At 38.8% G+C, this 22,916-nt stretch overlaps 1 protein-coding gene across 1 annotated transcript; it reads right to left on the bottom strand.

Annotated features, from left to right (window-relative positions):
- Positions 1 to 5,624: 5,624 nt before the first annotated feature.
- On the bottom strand, positions 5,625 to 9,062 carry LOC122585704. The gene is made up of 2 exons (XM_043757831.1): positions 8,817 to 9,062; positions 5,625 to 8,411 (listed from the first exon to the last, which is right to left on the bottom strand). Exons 1-2 carry the CDS (start codon positions 9,060 to 9,062, stop codon positions 5,625 to 5,627), a joined length of 3,033 nt encoding a protein of 1,010 aa, XP_043613766.1.
- Between the last annotated feature and the right edge of the window lie 13,854 nt (positions 9,063 to 22,916).

Below are 22,916 nucleotides of genomic sequence, written 5' to 3'. Positions count from 1 at the left end.
GGAGGATCGGACACATATATATATATTGTTTCAGTCTTCTTTTTTGAACGTGTCACCCGATCCCAGGGCTTAGCCGGATCCTCTTTTGCCAGGCAAGTTCCGATCCTTTTCTTTTCTTTAAGATCCGATTTCATATATACATATATATATATAAAATCTGATTAATGCTAAGCCTCATCTTCAAATCTTTAGAATCCGATCTTATAGGATCCGATATTATAGGATCCGACTTATAGTGTTATGGGATCTTTAGAGTCCGATGGACCGGTTCGAACATATATATATATTAACACTTTCTGATAGGATCCGACATTATAGATATTAATACTTTCTGATAGGATCCGACATATATATCAGGACTTTCTGATAGGATCCGACATATATATTATAATCTTATAGGATTCGACCTATATTAACACGATCTCTGTCTTTCCTTCTAAACATAAATTTGGCTAGCTTTCTGTTTAGGGTTTCCAAGATCCGATTGTACTTACCTTTCAAGCTTCGATCTAACCTTTGATTTCTTTCTAAGATCCGATTCTAGGTTCGACTTTATATATATATATAAATTCCTATTGTGCTCGTTTAGAATATATATATATATAGGGTTCGACCTGTATATAAACTAATATAGGATTCGACCTATATTAATTCTTATTGTGTTCCATCTTTTCAGACTTAGTTTCTTTGAAGATCCGATCGTTTCCCGCTTTGAACCCTTGGTTCCGATCATAATTAGGGTTTTGCTTGGCTGGATCTCACCATAATCATCAAGTCCCCCAAGTTTGGAGGTAAGATTTCATTCTTAAAATCTTGGATTGAAACTTTCTTCTTTCAATTTTCTATATATTTATATCTTTTTCTTTGAAATAGTCCGTACGGTCGAGAGAATAGAGTAAAGCTACCTTTTTGGTTCGGTCTTGGGAACCTAGAAAGAAAAAGGTATGATCTTTTCCTTAATTTCTTTTAACAAGTCTCCTATTTCTATACATAAATTGGTTGAGACTCTTTAAATTTCTATACAAGGATCTTAGAAGATTTATGTTTCTTAATTTCTCTTCTCTTCCTTTCAGCCGTTCGAACAAGAGGCACCCCCAGGTGTGGTGATTAACATCAGTTATTCTTTCTTCTAGGGTTTGTTCTTTTCACCTGTTCTTCTCTGTTCTTTTTTTTTTTTTTATGAATCGAATTTTCTGAAAATTTCATCACTTGCCTTGACAGTCATTGTTCTAAGGAGAATAGCACTTGCTTGACAGTAAATTTGGTGAGCAAGTTTTCTACCTGCAGAAACTCTCTATCTTTAAGGTAATTTCTTGATTTTTCTTTGAGGTTGATTATTTTTTGTCTATGTCTCAATGTTCATATATTTTGTATGCGTGCTTGCTAGCTTATGAAGAACTAGGCATATTTGATTTATGAATTCAGCACTTCCTTGTACTTGATAAGTCTTGAATATGCTTGTACTGAGGAGGATTATCGATTTTGAACTATGTTTTATGTCTCATATTTGATACTGATATAATCATGATAAATATATATCCAGGTATATATTTGGTGTGATTGTATATATATGAATACATAGCTTGCTTGATTGTATTTTTGTTAACTCTGGCATTGACATGTAGCTTTGAACCTGCATGCTTGTTGAATTAAAAATTACCTAAAGAAATGATTATTTCGCGATAAGTTTTCATAATGTTTGGCATCAGTTTTTTGTGCTAGATCCTCACTTAGGATTTTGTTTGATACAGGTGTTGTTCTTGCCTCATCCTTGAATTTTGAAAGATTAAAAGAGATTATTTTAGGTTGTCACCATGTCTGGGGTTGAGAATGTTGAAGGAAGTAGTAGGATTAGGACTAAGGTTAAGGTTAGCAAGGTTAGAAAACCTCCGGCCTTAGCTGGGGATTGTTGTTCTTCCGTGACTAGTGATAGTCTAGCAAGCTTGATTGAGACCTATCCTTGTATTGCTAAGTATAATCCCACTGTTCCTGAAGATGTTGATAGGATTAACCTTCCACCTCCGGGGAAAGTTGCTTTTTATAGGGACTATCTCACTTGTTCTGGCCTTAGGGTTCCATTGACACCTTTCTACCTTGAGGTTTTGTGTTATTATGGGATTGGCTTTGCCCAGTTACACCCGATTGCTTCTGGAAAGATTGTGAGATTTGAGATGATTTCGAAAGCTTTAGGACAACCTGTGTCTCTTTCTATGTTTAGGAAAATATTTCTTCTTTCGAGACAAGGTGATTATTTCACCTTCCTCTACAGAGATAATACTTTTAAGTTAATAGAAACTCCTTCCAAGATTAGTTCTTGGCGGTTTTACTTCTTCTTCTTAGATGATACATTTCTTCCAACCAATAATAAGGAAATTCTTCGGGAGGGAAATACAGGTTATAATTCAGACATGGTGGCTAGGCTGAATAAGAAGGTTGCTGATGACCTGATTGACCCTGACTATTATGGAGGGCTTCTTGCTAGTTGCATTGCTTATCGGTATTTCCCCCCAGACTTTGAGGGTTTATTAGCTATGGTTGGGATTAGCCCAGACTGGGATTGGCGTTTCATCCCGGTCATCATAGAGAATTCTACCAATAAACGTATGAAATCCATCCTTTATATTATGTTTTTTATCTTAACTTGTATGTTTGCATTATCTATGAATTTTAACACTTAGTTTCTTTTCTTATTTTCAGCTCTCAGATTGATGGATGTTCTTGATTATCCTTTTGAGAATTATGAGGTTAGATCTGAGTCAGAGGCAGAGGCCGAGAAACTTAGAGAAGAAGCTGAGGAGAATCTTCCTCTCCACCCTGATGGAGTATGTTATGATGATGAGCTTGTGTCATTGAGCATTTATAATGCTATGGATAGAGGTGATCATTCTTTAGGTCCTCTTACTGCCTTTCCTTCCTCTCAGGCTTCTGGTAGCCTTAAAGATGGTAAGTTTCTCCACCATTGCTAAGTGCTATTGTTATTATTGTATATGCTTGTGTATAACTTAGTTTTTTCCTTTATTTAGGTGATCTTGTTACTGAAGATAGGGATCCTCCCGTTACTGTTGAAGAAGCGGATGATGAAGATGGTGATTCTTACTTTGAACCTGTTGGGGAGAAAAGGATGGGAGATGAGTTATTTAGCTCTCCTTCCAAGTCTCAGAAGACTACCCATCCTACTTTTGCATCTTATGGGCGGATGGGAGGTTTTACTCCTTACAATCAAGTGGTGCAGGCTCAGACTGAGACCCAGATTACTTCAGCACCCTTGATGTTTCTTACTTCTTCTACTCAGACCATTCCAGCACCTACTTCTTCTCTCCCACTTGGTGCTTCTTGCGGTTCCAGCCTTCCTATTTATGCTGATCGTATTGTGGAGGATGGTTATTTTACTGGTTCTGGGTCTTCTCTTACAGTGACCCCTTTTTCTTCTGAGCATATGGGTGACATATACCGTCTTGCTCAGGCTAGGGTGGGGTCCAACACTCCTACTGCTCCCTTTCAGTCCTCAAGGGCTGGGTCTACTCTTATTCCCACTGAGGCAGGTGATCTCAACAGGTCCATCGGGAATTTCTATCTTGCTCATAGGACATCAATCAAGGTTAAAGATGATGGTCAAAATCCTGAGCATGCCAAGAGTCTTTTGGAGGGCATGATTCCTCCCATTCTCTTTGCAGAGTCTCGCTTTAGAGACATTCCCGAGCTTTCCCGCATTCAGTGTGTCAACACCCTTAACTGTGTTGCTAGTATTATGAGATTCCAGAATGCAGCTTTGGGTAAGATTGAGTCACTCACCAGTGAGGTTGAGAGGCTTAAGGGGGAGTTGTCATCTCGGGATGCCAGACTCATTTCTCTCACTAAGGATTTAGAGGAGGAAAGACTTATTTGCACTAGTCTTAGGGAGGATAAGAAAAGGGTTGATTCTGAGTTGGAGAGGGTGAGGGGTAGTCTTGAGTCTTTAACTCAAGAGAACATAAGTATGGGTGAGAAAGTGTCTGAGTTGGAAAATAGGACCAATACTTTAGAGGTTGGCATGGAACACAAAGTCAAGGAGATTCAGGGGCTTAAACAGGAGAGTAAGGATTCCCTTTCTAAGTTGGAAGTTCAGGATAAGGAGATTGAGCGTATGAGATCTTTATTGGACTTTTTTCCTGAGATTTTTAAGGGTTTGCTTGGTCACCCCGATATTAAAGAAACTCTTTCCCGTTTTTTACTTTCCGCCCTTAATCTCGGTGCTTGGGATGGTGCTTATAGGAAGGTGACTTTCCATCATCGTAGCGCAGAAAAGGCTCGAGAAATATTTCACACTATTGGGGGGTTATGGCGTACTTATCAGTTTCCCGTCTTGGATGATGTTACTTCTTTACTTGGCATGCCTGGTGTTTCTGTTGCAGACATGTCTAGACTTATCATTATTCCTGACACCCCAGTAGCTCAACGTGCTACCCTTAAGGCTAAAATTCCTCATCCAGGTCTTCCTCCAGGTGTTGTTGTTGCTTCTACTTCTCAAGCTTCTGCTCCTCCATCCACTTCTGTTTCTACCTCGACAGCTTGTCCTGACTCTACTACTCAGGATGTTCCGTATTCAGCAGCTATGGAGGAGGGTCATGTTTAGCTTAGCTTATTTTGTCACATTTGTCATGCATTTTAGACTTTGTATTTTTTAATACTTGTTTGTATTTCCATTAAGAGATTATGTACTTGTGTTTATCTTTCCTTTGCATTGGCTTGTAGCCTTGTAGTATGATTTTCTTATTTAAAATATGTTGGAAAGACTATATATATTGTTTGGTTGTTTGACCTTTGTTATATATTTGTTACTCGCGAGTGTCGCTTCCCAATAGGAAGTGCTTGCCCTTTCTCGTATAGATAAAAAGACGAAAAATTATCTAAGTGTTCAGCCTTGAAAATTTCTTTGGCATTTTACATCTTATAAGATAATCACATCCAAGGTTATACCTTGGGATTTTGGGAATTATTTAGCTAGCATTTTTCATTTCCCATGCTCGACTCTATGTTCGAGACTTTGTTTTCAACTTGTGAATGCAAATTGCAAAAAATATATAATTTTTCTTTAAAAGTTATTTGTTTCGAGCAATGTAAATAACATAAAGATACAAGAATATATAGGATACTTAGATCGGACCATAGATGAAGATCACTTTCATTGATAAACCAAGTTAATACAAGGTAAAAGGATTTCTTTGATTGAAATATAAAAGACATGATTCATTGATATAAGTACAAACTGATGGGATCTATAGATCAGACCATAAAATTGAATTTCCATTGAGTCACTTTGTTTAAACATAACACTTTTTTAGATTTGTCCCATTCCATGTTCTAGGCACGGGGTATCCATCAAGCTCAGTGAGGATGTATGAACCATCTCCATTTGCTTGGTTGACCATGTATGGTCCTTCCCAGTTTGGCCCCAGTTTTCCTAAGTCTTCCACTCTGCTTGCTTCATTCTTTCTCCAGACGTAGTCCCCCGGTTTGAAAAACACATGGCAAACTCTCTTGTTATAATACTTAGCCATTTTTTGTTTGTTTTCAGCTAACTTGATGTGAGAGACTTCTCTCCTTTCTTCAATGAGATTTAAGTTCTCTCTCAAAGCTTCTTCATTTTAGGCTGGATTAAAGTTTACAATGCGATGACTTGGAATGCTTAGTTCTGGTGGGATGACTGCCTCGGTTCCATAGACAAGACTGAATGGTGATTCCATAGTGCTTCCTCTTGGGGTAGTCCGGTGTGCCCATAGTACTCCTACAAGCTCATCCACCCAACCGGTTCTACATTTGCCAAGCCTTGCTTTGATACCTCCCACTATTGCTTTGTTCATCACTTCCACTTGTCCATTGGCCTGAGGATGGGCAACTGAGGTAAATACTTGTCTAATGTCCATATCTTCACACCATGTCTTGAATGGATTCTCAGCAAATTGTTTTCCTTTGTCACTTACCAACACATGCGGTACTCCAAATCGACATACTATGTATTCCCAAACGAAGTTGATCACCTTTTGACCAGTGATTGTAGCAAGTGGTTTAGCTTCGACCCACTTAGAAAAATAGTCGACAGCCACTATTAAGAACTTTACATTTCCAACTGCAACCGGGAACGGACCTACAATGTCAATCCCCCACTTGTAAAATGGCCAAGCAGTGTTTACTGGAATGAGATCTTGCTTTGGCATTCTTGATATTGGAGCATGTATTTGGCAGGATTCCCACTTTTCTATCTCTTCCTTGGCATCCTTGTTCATTGAAGGCCAGTAATAACCAAGCCTCATTATCTTTGTGGCCACTGATCTTGGTCCAGCATGAATTCCACATGTACCCCCATGAACTTCTTGAATTAGAGTTTGAGCTTGGGAAGGGCCTACACATCGGAGATGCGGACATAGAAAAGACTTTCTGAATAGTTTATCTTCGATAAGGAGGTACATTGGTGCCTTCATTCTCACCTTCTGAGCTTCATGGTTGTCCTCTGGAAGTGTTTCATTCTTGATGAAATTGTAAATTGGGGTCATCCAACAGTCTTCTTCCTCTTCAACTTGAGATACTTCCTTACCTTTTATTATAGACTTTTCTTGTAGGACTTCAACCAAGACTTCTTTGGTGAGGTGAGCAAAGGTTAATGAAGCTAGCTTGCTCAGAGCATCCGCCTTCTTATTCTGGTTCCTTCTAACTTGCTCTATATGAAAAGACTCAAATTCTCCAATAAGCTTCTTTGTTTCTTCTAAGTAAAGTTGCATGGATGCTTGATTAGCTTCAAATGTGCCATTGATCTGGTTTGCCACTAATTGGGAATCTACAAATACTTGTATTTTCTTTACTCCCATTTGTTTTAACATTCTGAGGCCAGCAAGGAGTGCTTCATACTCTGCCTCATTGTTGGATGCTGGGAAGTTGAATCTTAATGCATAAGTGTATTCTATTTCCTCGGGATCGATTAAGATAAGACCTGCTCCTGATCCTTCTTGATTAGATGCTCCGTCTGTGAAGAGGGTCCACTTTGGGCCTTCCTCTTCCTGGGTTTCCTGGACCTCTTGAACTTCTTTTCCTGCGACATCGGAAGAGTCAGTTTCTGCCAAGAAATCAGCCAAGATTTGGCCCTTGATGGATGTTCTTGGGTGGAAGCTAATTTCATGTTCACCCAGTTCTATAGCCCACTTGGCTAATCGTCCAGATACTTCAGGTTTGGCTAGCACTTGCCTTATTGGCTTGTCAGTCAGAACCCGAATAGGGTGACCTTGGAAGTATCGCCTTAGGCGTCTGGCCGCGTGGACCAAGGCAAGAGCTAAGTTCTCCAAACATGGATAATTTATTTCTGGGCCTTTTAAGGCTCTACTTACGAAATATATTGGCATTTGGCCATTGCTTCTTTCTGCAAGTAATACTGCACTAACACATTCTTTAGAAGCAGCAAGGTATAGAGTAAGTGTTTCACCTGGGATCAGGGTTGTGAGAGTTGGGAGGTCAGCAAGGAACTTCTTCATATCCTTGAATGCCTCCTCTGCTTCAGCCGACCACGAAAAGTCTTGCTTCCTTAAGCATCCCTTTAATGTTCTAAAGAAAGGCAAAGACCATTCGGCAGACTTTGACAGAAATCTTGCTAGGGCAGCCAACTTCCCATTAAGACTTTGAACTTGCTTCTTGGTTCGAGGGGATGCCATGTCTATTACCGCTTGAATTTTCTTAGGGTTTGCCTTGATTCCTTTAGGAGTCACAATGTGTCCAAGAAATTTTCCTTCTTCCATTCCAAAGCTACACTTTGATGGGTTTAATTTCATATCGATGCTTCTTAAGGTGTCAAAGGTCTCTTGTACATCTGCCAACATTATTTCCTCAGCCTGACTCTTTATCACAATGTCATCCACAAAGGCTTCCACATTTCTTCCAATTTGATCTCTGAATGCTTTGTCTATCAAACGCTGATAAGTAGCCCCGACATTCTTTAGGCCAAAAGGCATTTTCTCAAAACAATAAATTCCTTGATCTGTATGGAAGGCTGTCTTGTCTTCATCTATCTTCTTCATAGAAATTTGATGGTACCCTTTATAAGCATCCAGGAAACATTTTAATCTAAACCCATCAAGAGATTCCACCTTCCAGTCTATTTCTGGGAGGGGGTAGTTATCTTTCGGGCAAGCTTTGTTGATGTATTTAAAATCTACACAAAGTCTCCAAGAAACATCTGGCTTTTTCACCATGACTGGGTTGGCCACCCAGGTTTGATACTTAACTTCTCTAAGAATTCCAGCTTCCACCATTTCGTTGACTTGTTCACATGCAGCTTTGCTTCTATCTTGAGACATTCCCCTCTTCTTTTGTCTTATTGGTGAAATGTTGGGATTGGCATTTAATGCGTGCTCAGCTAACTCTCTTGGGACTCCTGTCATATCAGATGTCTGCCATGCACAGACGTCCAAATTATTTTTTAACAAGTGAACCAACTTTTCCTTGATTCTTCTTGGAAGTTGTGACCCGATGATTACAGGTTGTTTTGGAAATTTCTTGTTAATTATCACTTTTTCATCGGGACCGTCTTGCTTTTGGATTTCTTGCAATTTTTAAATCTTTCTTGGTAAAATTTTTTCAACTTGCCTACACTCTTCAGGCCAAGTCATTCTTCCCCTAATTGTAGCTACTCCAGCTGGAGTTGGAAATTTCACCATTCCATGAACTGTTGATGGAATTGCCCCGAACTTTTGCATGGAAGGTCTGCCTAGTATGACATTATAATCAGAGGGGGCTCTTATTATCATAAACTAAATGAGTTCAATTCGGTGAAATGGGTATTCTCCCATCATAACCTCCATTGAAACTTCTCCTACCGGCCTGTTAGACTCTCCCATGAAACTGACAAGCTGAGTCCTTGATGGACGCTTAAGATCTGTAACTCTTTGAGGTAACTTTTGAAAACAATGTTCATATATTATGTCGGAGGAACTTCCATTGTCTAAATATACCTTTCCAACTTCAAAGTTTGCCACCCTGGCCTGTATCACCACCGGGTTAGAAGAGACTGCCTTTACGGGAGGGAATGAGATTGAGACCATCCTCCATGGTTCAAGGACCTTTGCCTTTCTTTTTTCATACTTAGTTTTTTCTCTTATCATGTAAACATGGCCATCAGGAGGTGGAGGTCAATCATTCCTTCCATCTTGCTTCTGCCAAGTGTAAGTCTTCTTAGCATGGGCAGCTCTTTTTCCTTGCCTTGCACCGGGGACTAAGTGTTCTAACTTTCCCTCATCTAAGGCTCTCTTTATCTCGATCTTAAGCTCTCTACAGGCATTTGTTTCATGACCATGGTCTTCGTGGAATTCACAGTACTTTGACATATCTTTCTTTCCAGTCCTATGTATCATTGGTCGGGGAGGTTTGAAGTTTTCTCCAACTCTTTCCGTCTTCAGGATCTCTCTTGGAGATTTTATCAAGTTGACTATTCTATCATAAGGGCCGCCTCTCTTCTCCCTTCTGTCATCCTTCCTATCATCTCTTCTTTCTTCTCTCCTTTTATTGTCTCTATGATCAAATCTTCTATCATTTCTTCTAACATCATATCTTCCACCTCCAGAGCCTCCGGCCCGTAGACTTCCCCCAGGTCTATCCCTTCCAACTGTCCCTTTCACAAGAAGAGCAGTTTCCCTAGATCGGATGAAATCGAAAGCTCTTTCTGTACCTTCTCCAAACGTTAATGGAATTCTTTTACTTAGGTCATCCTGAAGATCCCCAGGGAGTAATGCTAAGGTAAAACCTGACACCTGCTGGCTCTCCGGGAGACCCGGTATCTTCTGACATTCCTTAGTGTATCTTGCAATGAAGTCCCTTAGCAATTCACCACCCTTTTGCCTGATCAAGTGAGCTTCCAAGTGGCTTCTTTGACGCTTCTTCTGCTGAGCAAACTGAGCTATAAATTGTTTCCTCAAATCTGCATAGTCTTGAATGCTTTTTTCCGGAAGTTTGGTACCATTCTAAGGCATAACCTTACAGGATGCCTGGGAATAGGTGACACGCCACGGGGTCTACCCACTTTTCAGTTAGAACGGCTTGATCATAGATTGCCAAGTGATCCTCCGGGTCTCTGGTTCCGTCATAAGTGCCAACAATAGTGGGAACCTTCTGACCGTCTGGAAAGGCGTAGTTTGCCACCCAGTCACATAACCTTGACTTAGTTGCAGACTTAGGTACTGTGGCCACCCTTGCCTGTTCATCCGCCTCCTCCCCAGCAACAATTTTTAGCATTTTTAACAACTCCTTTGCTGGATTGACTGGTTCAGGAGGTGGTTCCACTGGCTTTTGTTTTTTCATTCCGTCTACCAAAAGCTTCATTATAGACTCCATGCCTGTAGCCAATGGAGGTGGTGGGGTTGGCTGAGGTGGAGTTGGCTTTAACCTGGCAGAGAGTTCAGAAAACCAATTGGTTGGAGGGGGTGGTGGAGTCTGTACTTGCTGAGTGCCCATGGCAGCTAGCTTTAACAATTCTAACAGATGACTCTCTTGGATAGTTACAGATTGAGAGGAGGAGCCTGCCATTGCTTGTGAGGATGTCTGACCCCAGGTCATGTTTGAGCCAGCCATGCCTGCTAAGTGAGAACTTAGCTAGCCAGGTTCAGAAGAGGGCATAGTGATAGGAGATGAACTGGTTGGGAGTGTTGAAAATAAAGATGCTAAGGGAGATATAGTTGGTGAAGGTGAGGAGAAGAGTGATCCCACACTAGCACTACCACCCCCAAAGTTAGATCCAACGCCCATCCTGGGTGGTAGCCTAGACTCACTACCAAGAACAACATTGGGTGCACTTGTCACCACCTCACTAGATCTAGAAGCAAAATCTGGCACTTTTTCACCAAAGATGCTTTGAGCATTATAGATATCAGAGGTCTCCAAATTCAATGGAGAATCATCTCTCTCAACATCAACACCCTTCCCCAACCTAGAAGATACAATTTGAGAAACAAGAGTGAATTCATCAGCCATTTTAGCAAAGAAAACAAACAACAAGAACAAAGATGATTTGTGATTGGCAACAAAAAAGAATCACCGTCCAGTTATCAGTAAATTAACGGATGGCGCCAATGTTTGAGCATGAGAATGAAAAGTTCAATTACAAAAGAGTTTAACCAAGAAAATCATCATGATCTCCTCAAACAAGAGTGCAAACCTAATAAATTCTTGACGAATCTAAGGTGTAAGATGATTTTCACATAGAGACGTATCGATCTATGAGGATATTAATGATATATGATTTTTATATGATGATTGATTGATCATGAATATTGAATGTACTGCTGCTATTCTCTGTGGTTGCAGAGAATGTTCTAAATGTATGTATGAATGAGAGAATGTGCATGGAATTGAATGGAATCAATGAATTGGCAGCTAATGATTAGGAGTATTTATAGGCTATCACCTTAGGGTTCTCTTCGTATATGGGCCATATTGGGCTGCAGGCCCACATTCCAAGGTAAGAGGTATAAAACATTAGAGAATTATTCTTTGTCAATCAACATTCGTCATATAATTTATAAATTATCAATTTAAATATGTTTATATTTAAATTGATGTTAATATAGAAAAAGTGTAAGAAAGCTTTTCTAGTCTTAGACTTTAGGATCAGATTAGAGTATATGTACTAGGATCCGTTTTATATATACGTGTTACATATACAGCACAGCTTTATATATACGTGTGTGTATATATTAAGGTCCGATAGGAGCACAACTTTAGGATCCGATCTTTAGTCTCTGTCTAGGATCCGATCTCTCAAGTTCTCCTCTTTCTTAGTTCCGTTTCATATGAGGAGGATCGGACACATATATATATATATATATATATATTGTTTGTCTTCTTTTTTGAACGTGTCACCCGATCCCAGGGCTTAGCCGGATCCTCTTTTGCCTGGCAAGTTCCGATCCTTTTCTTTTCTTTTCTTTAAGATCCGATTTCATATATACATATATATATATATAAAATCTGATTAATGCTAAGCCTCATCTTCCAATCTTTAGAATCCGATCTTATAAGATTCGATATTATAGGATCCGACTTATAGTGTTATGGGATCTTTAGAGTACGATGGACCGGTTCGAACATATATATATATTTAACACTTTCTGATAGGATCCGACATTATAGATATTAACACTTTCTGATAGGATCCGACATTATAGATATTAACACTTTCTGATAGGATCCGACATATATATCAGGACTTTCTGATAGGATCCGACATATATATTATAATCTTATAGGATTCGACCTATATTAACACGATCTCTGTCTTTCCTTCTAAACATAAATTTGGCTAGCTTTCTGTTTAGGGTTTCCAAGATCCGAGTGTACTTACCTTTCAAGCTTCGATCTAACCTTTGATTTCTTTCTAAGATCCGATTCTAGGTTCGACTTTATATATATATATAAATTCCTATTGTGCTCGTTTAGAATATATATATATAGGGTTCGACCTATATATAAACTAATATAGGATTCGACCTATATTAATTCTTATTGTGTTCCATCATTTCAGACTTAGTTTCTTTGAAGATCCGATCGTCTCCCGCTTTGAACCCTAGGTTCCAATTATAATTAGGGTTTTGCTTGGCTGGATCTCACCATAATCATCATGAATTGATCATGAGTGGCTAAACTTTTAATCATCCACCTTGATGGAACTAGACGGATAATGTGATTGCAATATTTTTAATTCAAAAGGGTTTATTTTAATTATCGTTGTTCTGTGATCTTGATGATATTAATTCTTTTAATTAATTAATTTCGATATTGGTTGCATATGATTCTTCGTTGGTGGTACCAGTTGAATGTGTATGTGATTTTAAAACGGTTACTTGTCTATAAGTAATTATCACTAGTTCATGGTATGATAGTGAATATTGTTTTAAGAAAAGATTAATTTTGTCAACGTGATTGATATCGGTTGGTGGTACCACGCTATTGTCACATAGGTTCAATTGATAATTGGATAGTCAATAAAACTGATTGTTAGAAGAATTGTCTTAGTTTTGGTGGTACCGGTTTGGGTAATTCGACTAGTAGTTAAGTGATTCGATAATTTGTTCACGGTTGGTGGTACCACGTGAATAGCTTAATCTTGTCACGATTATCTTTAAACTCTAGAGAATTTGTTCTTCGTTAAATGCAATCACATTTGAAGTCGAGGGAAGTCAGGGTGGATGACTTTTAATTATATTGTCTGAAGTGTTCTTTTAAATTTATGCAATTATTTTGCAAACACTTTATTTGTCAAAAGGATTTTCGAAGCAACACCCGTTTTCCAAACCATTTTACAAGCAACTAATCATTTCCAAATCCCTGAGAACGAACTCAGACTTACCTCTTAACTATATTACAAACGATCGGGTTCACTGCCCGTGAGTGCGTAGTAGTGAGTTTTTGGGTAGTTTTTTATTTATAAATTTAAAGCTAGATTTTGCACATCACTCCAGTTGCATCTGGAGACCAGAAGATTTGTCCAGAAATATATTGAAGTCCAGCTGCAATGTACAGTCAATGCAACTAAAGACTTTCCTACAGTTGAGATCTGATCAGAACTGAAGACATTCCAATTAACATCGAAGACAACAAATGGAAGATAGAGAATGACAATGGAAGCGAAGCCCAATTGGCATTTTACTCAGATTGAAACTGGAGAATATCAGTTTAAAGCCTTTACAATGCTTTACACTATTTACGAGGAAGACCTTTTTGCTTTATGCAGTTTTATACAGACAATATCATTTTTCTGTGATTAAAGTACAAAAGTGCATAAAGCAGGTTAGATAAAGTAATGTCTTGACTTACCTTATCAAGCATTTCAAAGGAACTCACTTAGTTTCCTTAAATTCTGTCAACCATATTTATACGACAAAGTTGGATTCCCAATGCCAACTTTGTCTATAAATAGAGGTCTTTGCACAACAAGAATACAACTTTGCATATTCAGACTTTTGCAATATTATTGGTGTACTTGTGCAATATTTTCTCAATCCTAAAAGGGAACACTTCACAACTTTAAGTGTTTCGATTGTTAAAAGTGAATTTCCGAGTATAGATCATTTGCATTTCGTAGGTTGTTAGGATATTTACACTTTTGTATTATCTTGGTTCCACAACAACCTTGTATTTTATTTATAAATAAAATACATTTGAAAATTACAACTTGGTCTCACCATTTTACTATGGTATATTTACTTATTGCATTGTCTTTCTCTTTGTCACCTACTAATTAATCTATTCAAGGACTTGGTATACAATCACTGTAACTGGTCGTCTCCAGTTCAGTGATTATATTGCAAAGAACTCTCACCATTGACATAGAGGTGTCTTCAGTTAGTACCATCTCTTGAGTTGGGACTTATAAGTGGTATCAAAGCGGAAGGCTAACATAATTGCCTAGATCTGCTAAGATGTCTACTACTGAAGGTGAGAATGGTCCTGGTAATGATGAAAACACTAATGTTAATAATACCATACCTAATCAAAATGTTAATCAAACTGCTAATAACAATCCTCCTCTACCTCCTCCTAATGCCCCAAACCTTGTCCATGTCCATTATTGAAATACTCCTGTTCCCAAATTTGATGGGAATGGTGAAACATTTGGGACATGGAAGGCCAGAATGTTGCTGCATTTTGGTGGGATAGAAAGGTATATGTTAAAAATCCTTAAGGATGGACCCTCTATACCCATGTCTCTTAGGGTAAGTTCTCTTCTTGATCCAACTGGAATAAGAGGATCTAGAGAAAAACCAGAAGACCACTGGTCAGATGAGGGTCACAGACTGGTAGACTTGGATACCAGACTGAAAAACATGATCCTTGTTGCTGTCCCTGAAGACTTAATTCCAACACTTGTGCTGTTTCCCAGTGCCAAGGCAATGTGGGATGAATTAGTCATTCAGTTTGAAGGAGGTGAGGACACCATTGTCACTAGAAAGGTTGCTTTAAACAAGAAGTATGAATCCTTCTTTGCTCTACCCAATGAAAGTCTAACTGGTACTTATACCAGATTTACTAGTCTTATTAATCAATTAAGAGGGTTGGGTGTTGAAAAAGACAAGGACATTCTTCTTGAGAAATTTTGTGATGTTCTTCCTTCCAAATGGGAAAACATGATTCTTGTCCTAAGACAAGGTAAGACCCTACACACTCACACTCTTGCATCTCTCTATGGAGCTTTTAGATTCACAGAGGATAACAATGCTGCAAGACTTGTGGCTGAACAGGATGCCATAAACTATGCTCAAAGTTCCAAGGGAACCAGTTTCACTGGACAACCTTGTACTGCCTTGATTTCTTCTGAGAATGTCCAGTTACATTCTACGAAGGAGATGTTAAGCAACTTACTGAACTCTGGGTCAACCACTGAGACCAGTGTTGGTTGTGATGAAACTGACGATGATGACCTGGTAGCCATGATTGACAAAACCTTTAATAGGTTTAAGCACAAATCTAATCGATTAAATGGTTCCAACAATGCTTCCAGCTCCAACTCTCTGGACAAGGCCAATCTTACCTGCTATAAGTGTGGTGAGAAAGGTTATTTTATGAAGAATTGCAGGTCTAGTCAAATGAACAATCAATCTGGTCCCTTTATTCCAACTTATAATGTGCCTGATGATAAATATAAAGCTAAGTATAAGAAGCTTAAGGCACAAATTGCCCTTTTGTCCCTTGAAAAAGAAAAAGAAAAGAATAAATGCATGATGGCAAACACTGAAGGGAAGTGGGAACTCTCTGATGATTCATCTGATGATGAAGAATAGATTAGGGATATGTGTTTTATGGCACTTGAAGATTAACAGCAACATCTGGTGAAAGATGATGTCATTGCAGGAAGATGGGTGGACATCATTCTGAAAAAGGTATGTGATTATGATAAGCAGGATGACCCTGAATTGAAACTAGACATTGCTGAATCACTCAATGGTGATTTATTGTTTGTTGAAACTGTAAGAACTGACAGTAAAAGATATCTGGAAACAATCTTAACTGAATTAAACAATGTGAAACCCTAGTTGAATGACTTGCAGAGTGTCCAGTTGGCTTTAAAAGAATCAGTTTTGAAAATTGAAGCATTAAAACTTGAAAATCAAAGTTTAAAATATGATCTTGAGAAAGAAAAAAAATTTATCAAGTCCTGGGTTAATGCATCTGAGAAGAATTATGATGCTTTTTCAAGAACAATTGATGCACAAAAGAATGCATGGAAATCTGGAGATCTTCAAATGGCAGCTGCAATACCAGATCTCCATGCATTGCCTTCATCTCTTCAGGTTGAAACACCTTATGATCAACCTAAGAAATTCAAAACTGAATCCGTTAAAATCACCCCTGTTGAGGTTAAAACTGGAGCCAATCAGGCTAAAGCTCCAGTTAAAAAGGTTGATTGTGAAAAGCCTTTACCTCAAAAGTCAAAGGAGCCCAATAATCCTAAGACTAATAATCAAACTGAACCTAAGTCCAAGGGTTAGGTGTCTGAAGAAAATGACATTTTACTGAAACTGGACAGTCAACTCCAACTTTTGTCTAGGCAGGTTCAGAGTTGTACTGCCAGAATAAAAAATCTGAAAGGAGCCTCTTCTCCTTCAGTTGAAAAACTGAATGTCAAAACCCTTTCTAAGTATAAACAAAAACAAAAGGCTCCATCTGGAACCAAAACTGAAAATGGAAAGCGAAGAAAAATACCAAGTACCAATTGTTTTTACTCATGAATCTGAAGTAATTGAACAAGCTCCAGATTCAGCCTCCAGTTCCACCCCTAAACAATCAACTGTGACTTCTCAAGTGAAGTCCAGTGAACCCATCAAGAAAAGATGGGTTCACAAAAACAACTAATAATTTTGTGGGTGTGCAGGGCGATCGAAAGAAGCATATCTGGTATTTGGACAGCGCAGCTGGATGGACTATGACAGGATGTAAGCCCCTGCTGGAAGAGTTCACTGTCCAAGATGGACCGAAGTGACTTTTGGTAATGATGGTAGTGGAAAAACCGAAGGATATGGTGTGCTTAACAATGGACAAGTCAAATTCACTAAAGTTGCATTTGTAAATGATTTAAACTATAACCTGATCAGTGTAAGTCAACTGTGTGATGATGGCTTCAGAGTTTTGTTCGATGTTGCACAAGGCACCATTTTTAACAAGGATTGGCAAGTGGTAATGATTGCTCCAAGAAAGGGAAATGTGTACATAATGGACATGGAACCAGCTCCAAAAGAGCATTGTTTCTATGCAAAAGCTGATGAGGACACCAGCTGGCTATGGCATAAGAGGTTATCCCACCTAAATTTCAAAAACATCAATAAATTATCAAGAAAGCAACTGGTGGATGGGATACCTTTAATTTCCTTTAAAAAGGAGAGGCCATATCCAGGGTGTGAGATGGGCAAGAAGAAAAGAGCCAGTTTCAAAACCAGGCAAAACTTCAGCATCACTGAACCTCTTCACATGCTACATATGGACCTATTTGGTCCAGTGAATGTTCAAACAAAAGCTGGTAAGAGATACACTTTAGTTGTGGTTGATGAATACACCAGATACTGTTGGGTGGTGTTCATCAGATCAAAAAGTGATGCACCTAGTGAAATCATCTTTCTCATCAAAAGAGTTGAGCTCAAGTATACCAAGAAAGTGTGTCAGCAGCGAAGTGATAATGGTACAAAATTTATAAATAAAGAATTGGAATCATTTTGCAATGACACTGGCATTTCCCAAAACTTATCTTCAGCTCGTTCTCCAGAGCAAAATGGTGTGGTTGAAAGAAAGAATCGCATATTGATTGAAGCTGCAAGAAGTATGTTATCTGAATCAGGTCTTCCAACCAGTTTTTGGGCCGAAGCTGTAGCAACTGCTTGTCACACCCAGAATCGGTCAGTTTATGTCAAAAGACGTAGGAAGAATGCCTATGAAGTCCTAAGGAATCTGTTGATGCATGTTGATGTGACAACAGCAACTTAGATTTGATATGTCGTTTAGATTGAGACATTATGTTAATTTATGTCGTATCTATATATGTAATTGATAGATTATGGACTTTATGTTATGGTAATGATCGATTACATGTTTTGGTGTTATATATATTGTTGTGTAATATACAAGTACAAACATAATATGTGTTAGGATTCCTTAAGATGAAATACTTAGGAATATAACTAAGTCTTGTATCTAACGAAGATAAGGTATATCTTCGTTAGAGGCAAACGAAGATAAACTTCGTTTGGTACAAACGAAGATTAACTTCGTTACATGGGCTGGGCAGCTAAGTTCGTAAGAACAAAGCCCAGCAAGCCCAGTTCGACTCAAAACATATATATACGAATGAATACTCTAAAATAAGTATCACGTTCGACATACAAGTTTACTAATCAAACTAGTTATCTCGTGAGGATTCCGCACTCACGAAGATAGCATAATACGGCTGATTATTTACTTGATAATTAGCGATATACCAGTTTACTAATCAAACTAGTTATCTCGTGAGGATTCCGCACTCACGACATAATCATAGACGATCTCGAGAGCGATCTATAGCTATCGAGGGACTCACAGAATCGTAAACCAAATATTGGTTATTTCCATGTATTTGGTTGTCCAGTTTATATTCTTAACGATTCCAGTCAGTTGGGTAAGTTTGATGCAAAGGCTAACGAAGGTGTCCTTGTGGGTTATTCAGATATCAGAAAGGCCTGTAGAGTTTATAATTATAGACTCCAAAAGGTACATGAGACAATTCATGTCACATTCGATGAATCAAATGAAACAATCAATAAACGACCAAACCTTGATTTATCTCCAGTTGTTCCAGTTGATTTTGGTATATCTGATCAAGTTCATCAATCAGTTTCTACACCAAAAGATGTTTCCAGTTACCAAGACTTGGAATCAGTTGCACAGAAGAGAAGCTCCAGTGACACTTCATTTTATCCCTCCATCAGTTTTAACTTACCACAAAAACTGGTGATTGGATCTGATGTTCCTGCTACTCCAATATCAGAACCAGTTCAGACTCCAAGTTCTCCAGTTGTTCAAGATGTGCCTTCAACTGAAGAATTCCATGATGCAAATCGTGATCTCATTGACTCTGATGATGATGTTGAAGAAGTCTGGATTGATCCTCCTCCAGTTTCAACAACTGTGGAGGTTCCTCATGTTACTTGCACTGATATTGTTGTACACCAACCTAGTCAATACACTAAATGGACACAAGCTCATCTAATTGAGCAAATAATTGAAGATCCAAGTAGTGGGGTTCAGACTAGAAGAGCCACAAGTGAACAATGCTTGAACATCACATTCTTATCTCTAATTGAACCAAAGAAGATTGATGAGGCTTTGGAAGACCCAAGCTGGGTAAAAGCAATGCAAGAAGAGCTTATCCAGTTTGAAAGGAACAATGTATGGGAACTTGTTCCTTGTCCACCAGGGTTGAAGAAGGAACCTATTGGAACTAGATGGGTTTACAGAAACAAGAAGGATGAAGATGGCAATGTGGTAAGGAACAAAGCAAGATTGGTTGCCAAGGGTTACTGTCAAGCAGAAGGTGTTGATTTTGATGAGACTTTTGCTCCAGTTGCTAGACTTGAAACCATACGAATTTTCTTGGCTTATGCAACCCATTTGCTATTCAAAGTCTACCAGCTGGATGTCAAAAGTGCATTCCTCAATGGAACATTGGAAGAAGAAGCGTATGTTAAACAGACTCCAGGCTTCATTGATGAGAAGCATCCTCACTGGGTATATAGATTGAACAAAGCATTGTATGGTCTTAGACAAGCCCCCAGAGCCTGGTATGACACTTTAACCAAACATCTTCTTAAACATGGTTTTCTAAGAGGTGCAATAAATAATATCTTGTTTATCTTGAAAGAAAAAGGTAATATCTTACTGGTACAAATTTATGTTGATGACATTATATTTGGGTCAACTGATGATGCAGTGTGTGAAAAGTTTTCAAAATTCATGTCTACTGAATATGAAATGAGTTTAATGGGAGAATTAATGTTTTTCTTAGGTCTACAAATTAAACAAACCTTGGATGGTATCTTTATCAACCAAGAAAAATATGTCAGAGACTTGTTAAGAAAATACAAATTTGATTCAATCCCATCAAAAACCACACCCATTGCAGCTCCTTTAAATTTGGATTCTGAACCAAATGGAAAACCAGTGGACCAAAAAGAATATCGTGGAATGGTTGGTTTACTGATGTATTTAACTGCAAGTCAACCAGATATAATGTTTGCAACATGTTTATGTGCCAGATTTCAGGCTAACCCTAAAGAATCACATTTGCATGTTGTTAAGTGCATTTTCAGGTACCTGAAAGGGTGCCCTAGCCTTGGTCTTTGGTATCCCAAAGGCTCAGGGTTAGATCTAATGGGTTATTCAGATTCAGATCATGCAGGGTGTAAGATTGATAGAAAGTCAACAACTGGAGGATGTCACTTCCTAAGGGGAAAACTGGTGAGTTGGACCAGTAAGAAGCAGACTTCGGTCTCAATGTCAACTGCTGAGGCAGAGTACATTTCTACAGCCAGTTGTTGTGCCCAAATTCTTTAGATCAAAAACCAGTTACTTGATTATGGTATGAAATACTCAAGAACCTCAATTTTTTGTGACAAAACCAGTGCAATTACTATATCTCACAACCCACTGATGCACTCTAGAACAAAACACATTGACATCAGGTATCATTTCATTCATGACCATGTTATGAAAGGAGATATTTAAATTTATTTCATTCCCACTGACAAACAGTTAGCTGATGTTTTTACAAAACCTCTTGATGAGAAAACCTTTAAACATCTCATCAGCGAACTGGGCATGTTAAATCCTCATTAAACTGGTGAGGCCCTCCAGTTGAGGATGGTTCAGGTGATCCTTGATTGGTTGGAGATTTAACGCTTTGATGTACTCAAAAACCAGTCCTTTATCAAATGGATCTCATGTTTAGGGGGAAAAGACTCAACATTTTTCTAACAAAAATTGCTTTTGCAACTGGAGAGTTCTCCAGTTGAAACTGGCATTGGATTGTTTCCTCAGTGTAAATGTTTTGTCTCATCTTCAAACTAGAGGTTAACCAAATTTTCATAACGGTAAGAGTACTTGGTCAGTTGTGTGACACGTGATAATACTCGAGTGTTTTAACCCACTCACAACTATCACATGACGTGTCATTACCATGTTGTAAAAAGATGCACTTTTATTGGGATTGTGAAAAGTTAGTGGGCGAGTGGGTATATAAGCCGTCGTAGCATTTAATGCTGACATTAGGAATAGAATGTTTTAGCTCAAAATTCAAACTTATTTTTAACAAAATATCTAAAAGCTTTGATTTTTGATAATAAAATATTCTTATTTATTCTTTGGGATTGTGAATTCAGCTTATAAATACCCTGTATTTACTTTCACTTATTCACTTTCGTTTCACATTCCTTCATTCAATTCCAATCATCAACAATTACTCTTTTCTCTCTGCTTATTATCAAAATCCTAATTATCAGAGTTCAATCTTTTCTTTTTCTATTATCAAATGGCTCCCAAATCTTCTCGCAGCAGAGACATTAATTTGCTCAATGTTGCATACAACCCATCCTCTCAAATAAATCGTGCACATGGTGCCCCTGAGGCAAAATTGATAAAATTGAACCCTAATAATCCCATGGCTAGTTTGAAAGGGGTTCAAGCCTCCGATTCTCTCATCAGAAGAATCCAACATTTCCTTCTGGATTCTCCCATTGGTGTGACTTTTTCTCTCAATCCACACAAGTTGTACCATGACTACTTGTGTGAATTCTGGTACACTGCACAACTCGCTGATGACTATTCATCCATCTCTTTTTCTCTCAAGGATGGAACAGTTGCGTGTACCATCACAGCGGATACTGTGAGAGATACTCTGCATTTCAACTACTGGAGGGAAGGTGAGACTCCAGTAGTCATTTCCCAAAATATTAACTATCGCCAGGTACTCCTTGACATGGGAAACAAGGAATGTTTAGAGAATGGGGTGTTAAAAACTAAAGGTGCCATGACGTTGAAGGGACTCACACCCTCATGGAGATACTTTTTCATTCATTTGGTAGAGAGTATAGGAGGAAGCTCTGGTGGCCTTGACCAAATTAACTCTACCCAAGCAGAAATGGCTTACTGCTTGTGGAATGGTCTTAGAGTGGATTTTGCAGAGATCATCTTTAGAAGTTTTGTGCAGAAGTTGAAGGGTAACAGGGGATTGTGCATACCCTTCTCCAGATTCTTGTCTTTGTGTTTCCTTCAGATCCTGGGCAGTGATGCTTATCACAATACTCAGTCACTTTACATTGTCCCAGAGACGCTGAGGAATTTGGACTCTCTTTGCTCCTCACCTGGAGAGGTCCAGATGCCAAGTAGAATGCAGCTGGCATTCTCAAAAACTGATGCACCAGTCCAAGGTGAGTCAGAAAGACTACTGGGTGGGCCTCAAAATAATGAGGGACCCACCATTTCGTCTGCTGGTACTGTGACGGTTGCCGAACCTGGGCAGTAGTCTTTCCCCACCAGCTCCAGCCTGTCAGTTCCACCAATATCTCACCCTCGAGACCTCCCAACAGGTGTCCAGGTAGTTCCAAAGGCAAAACGTTCAACAAAAATGCGCCTTAGGAGACAGTCAGATCTTGCCACTGACGTTAGTACTATTGCCAGCCCTCCAGCCTCTTCCCAACAAGATGCTGGAGATAGTCAAAGGGGTGAACAACAGGTAACCACTTCCGAACTTGCTATAGGAGGAAGTGATGAAGATGTTATTGGGTCAGCCCAGCCCAACTTAGAGTCCGTGTCAGCACTTAACTTGTAGAGCCATACTTCTGACACTCTTGAAGCACGAGCTGATGAAGTTTCTGGTCAGTCACAACCAG

Source organism: Erigeron canadensis, chromosome 1 (assembly GCF_010389155.1).
Source record: "Erigeron canadensis isolate Cc75 chromosome 1, C_canadensis_v1, whole genome shotgun sequence".
NCBI lineage: Eukaryota > Viridiplantae > Streptophyta > Magnoliopsida > Asterales > Asteraceae > Erigeron > Erigeron canadensis.
The sequence above is the reverse complement of the archived record's forward strand: the minus strand, read 5'-3'. Positions and strand labels throughout refer to the sequence as shown.

What these genes read in the sequence shown, in the direction of transcription:
- LOC122585704 (XM_043757831.1), bottom strand. Translation starts at nt 9,062, where the DNA reads ATGGTCTCAATCTCATTCCCTCCCGTAAAGGCAGTCTCTTCTAACCCG. An exon ending in TAGGAGAAGTTTCAATGGAG is followed by an intron (nt 8,412 to 8,816) that starts GTTATGATGGGA and finishes TGTGCATGGCAG; the next exon opens with ACATCTGATATGACAGGAGT.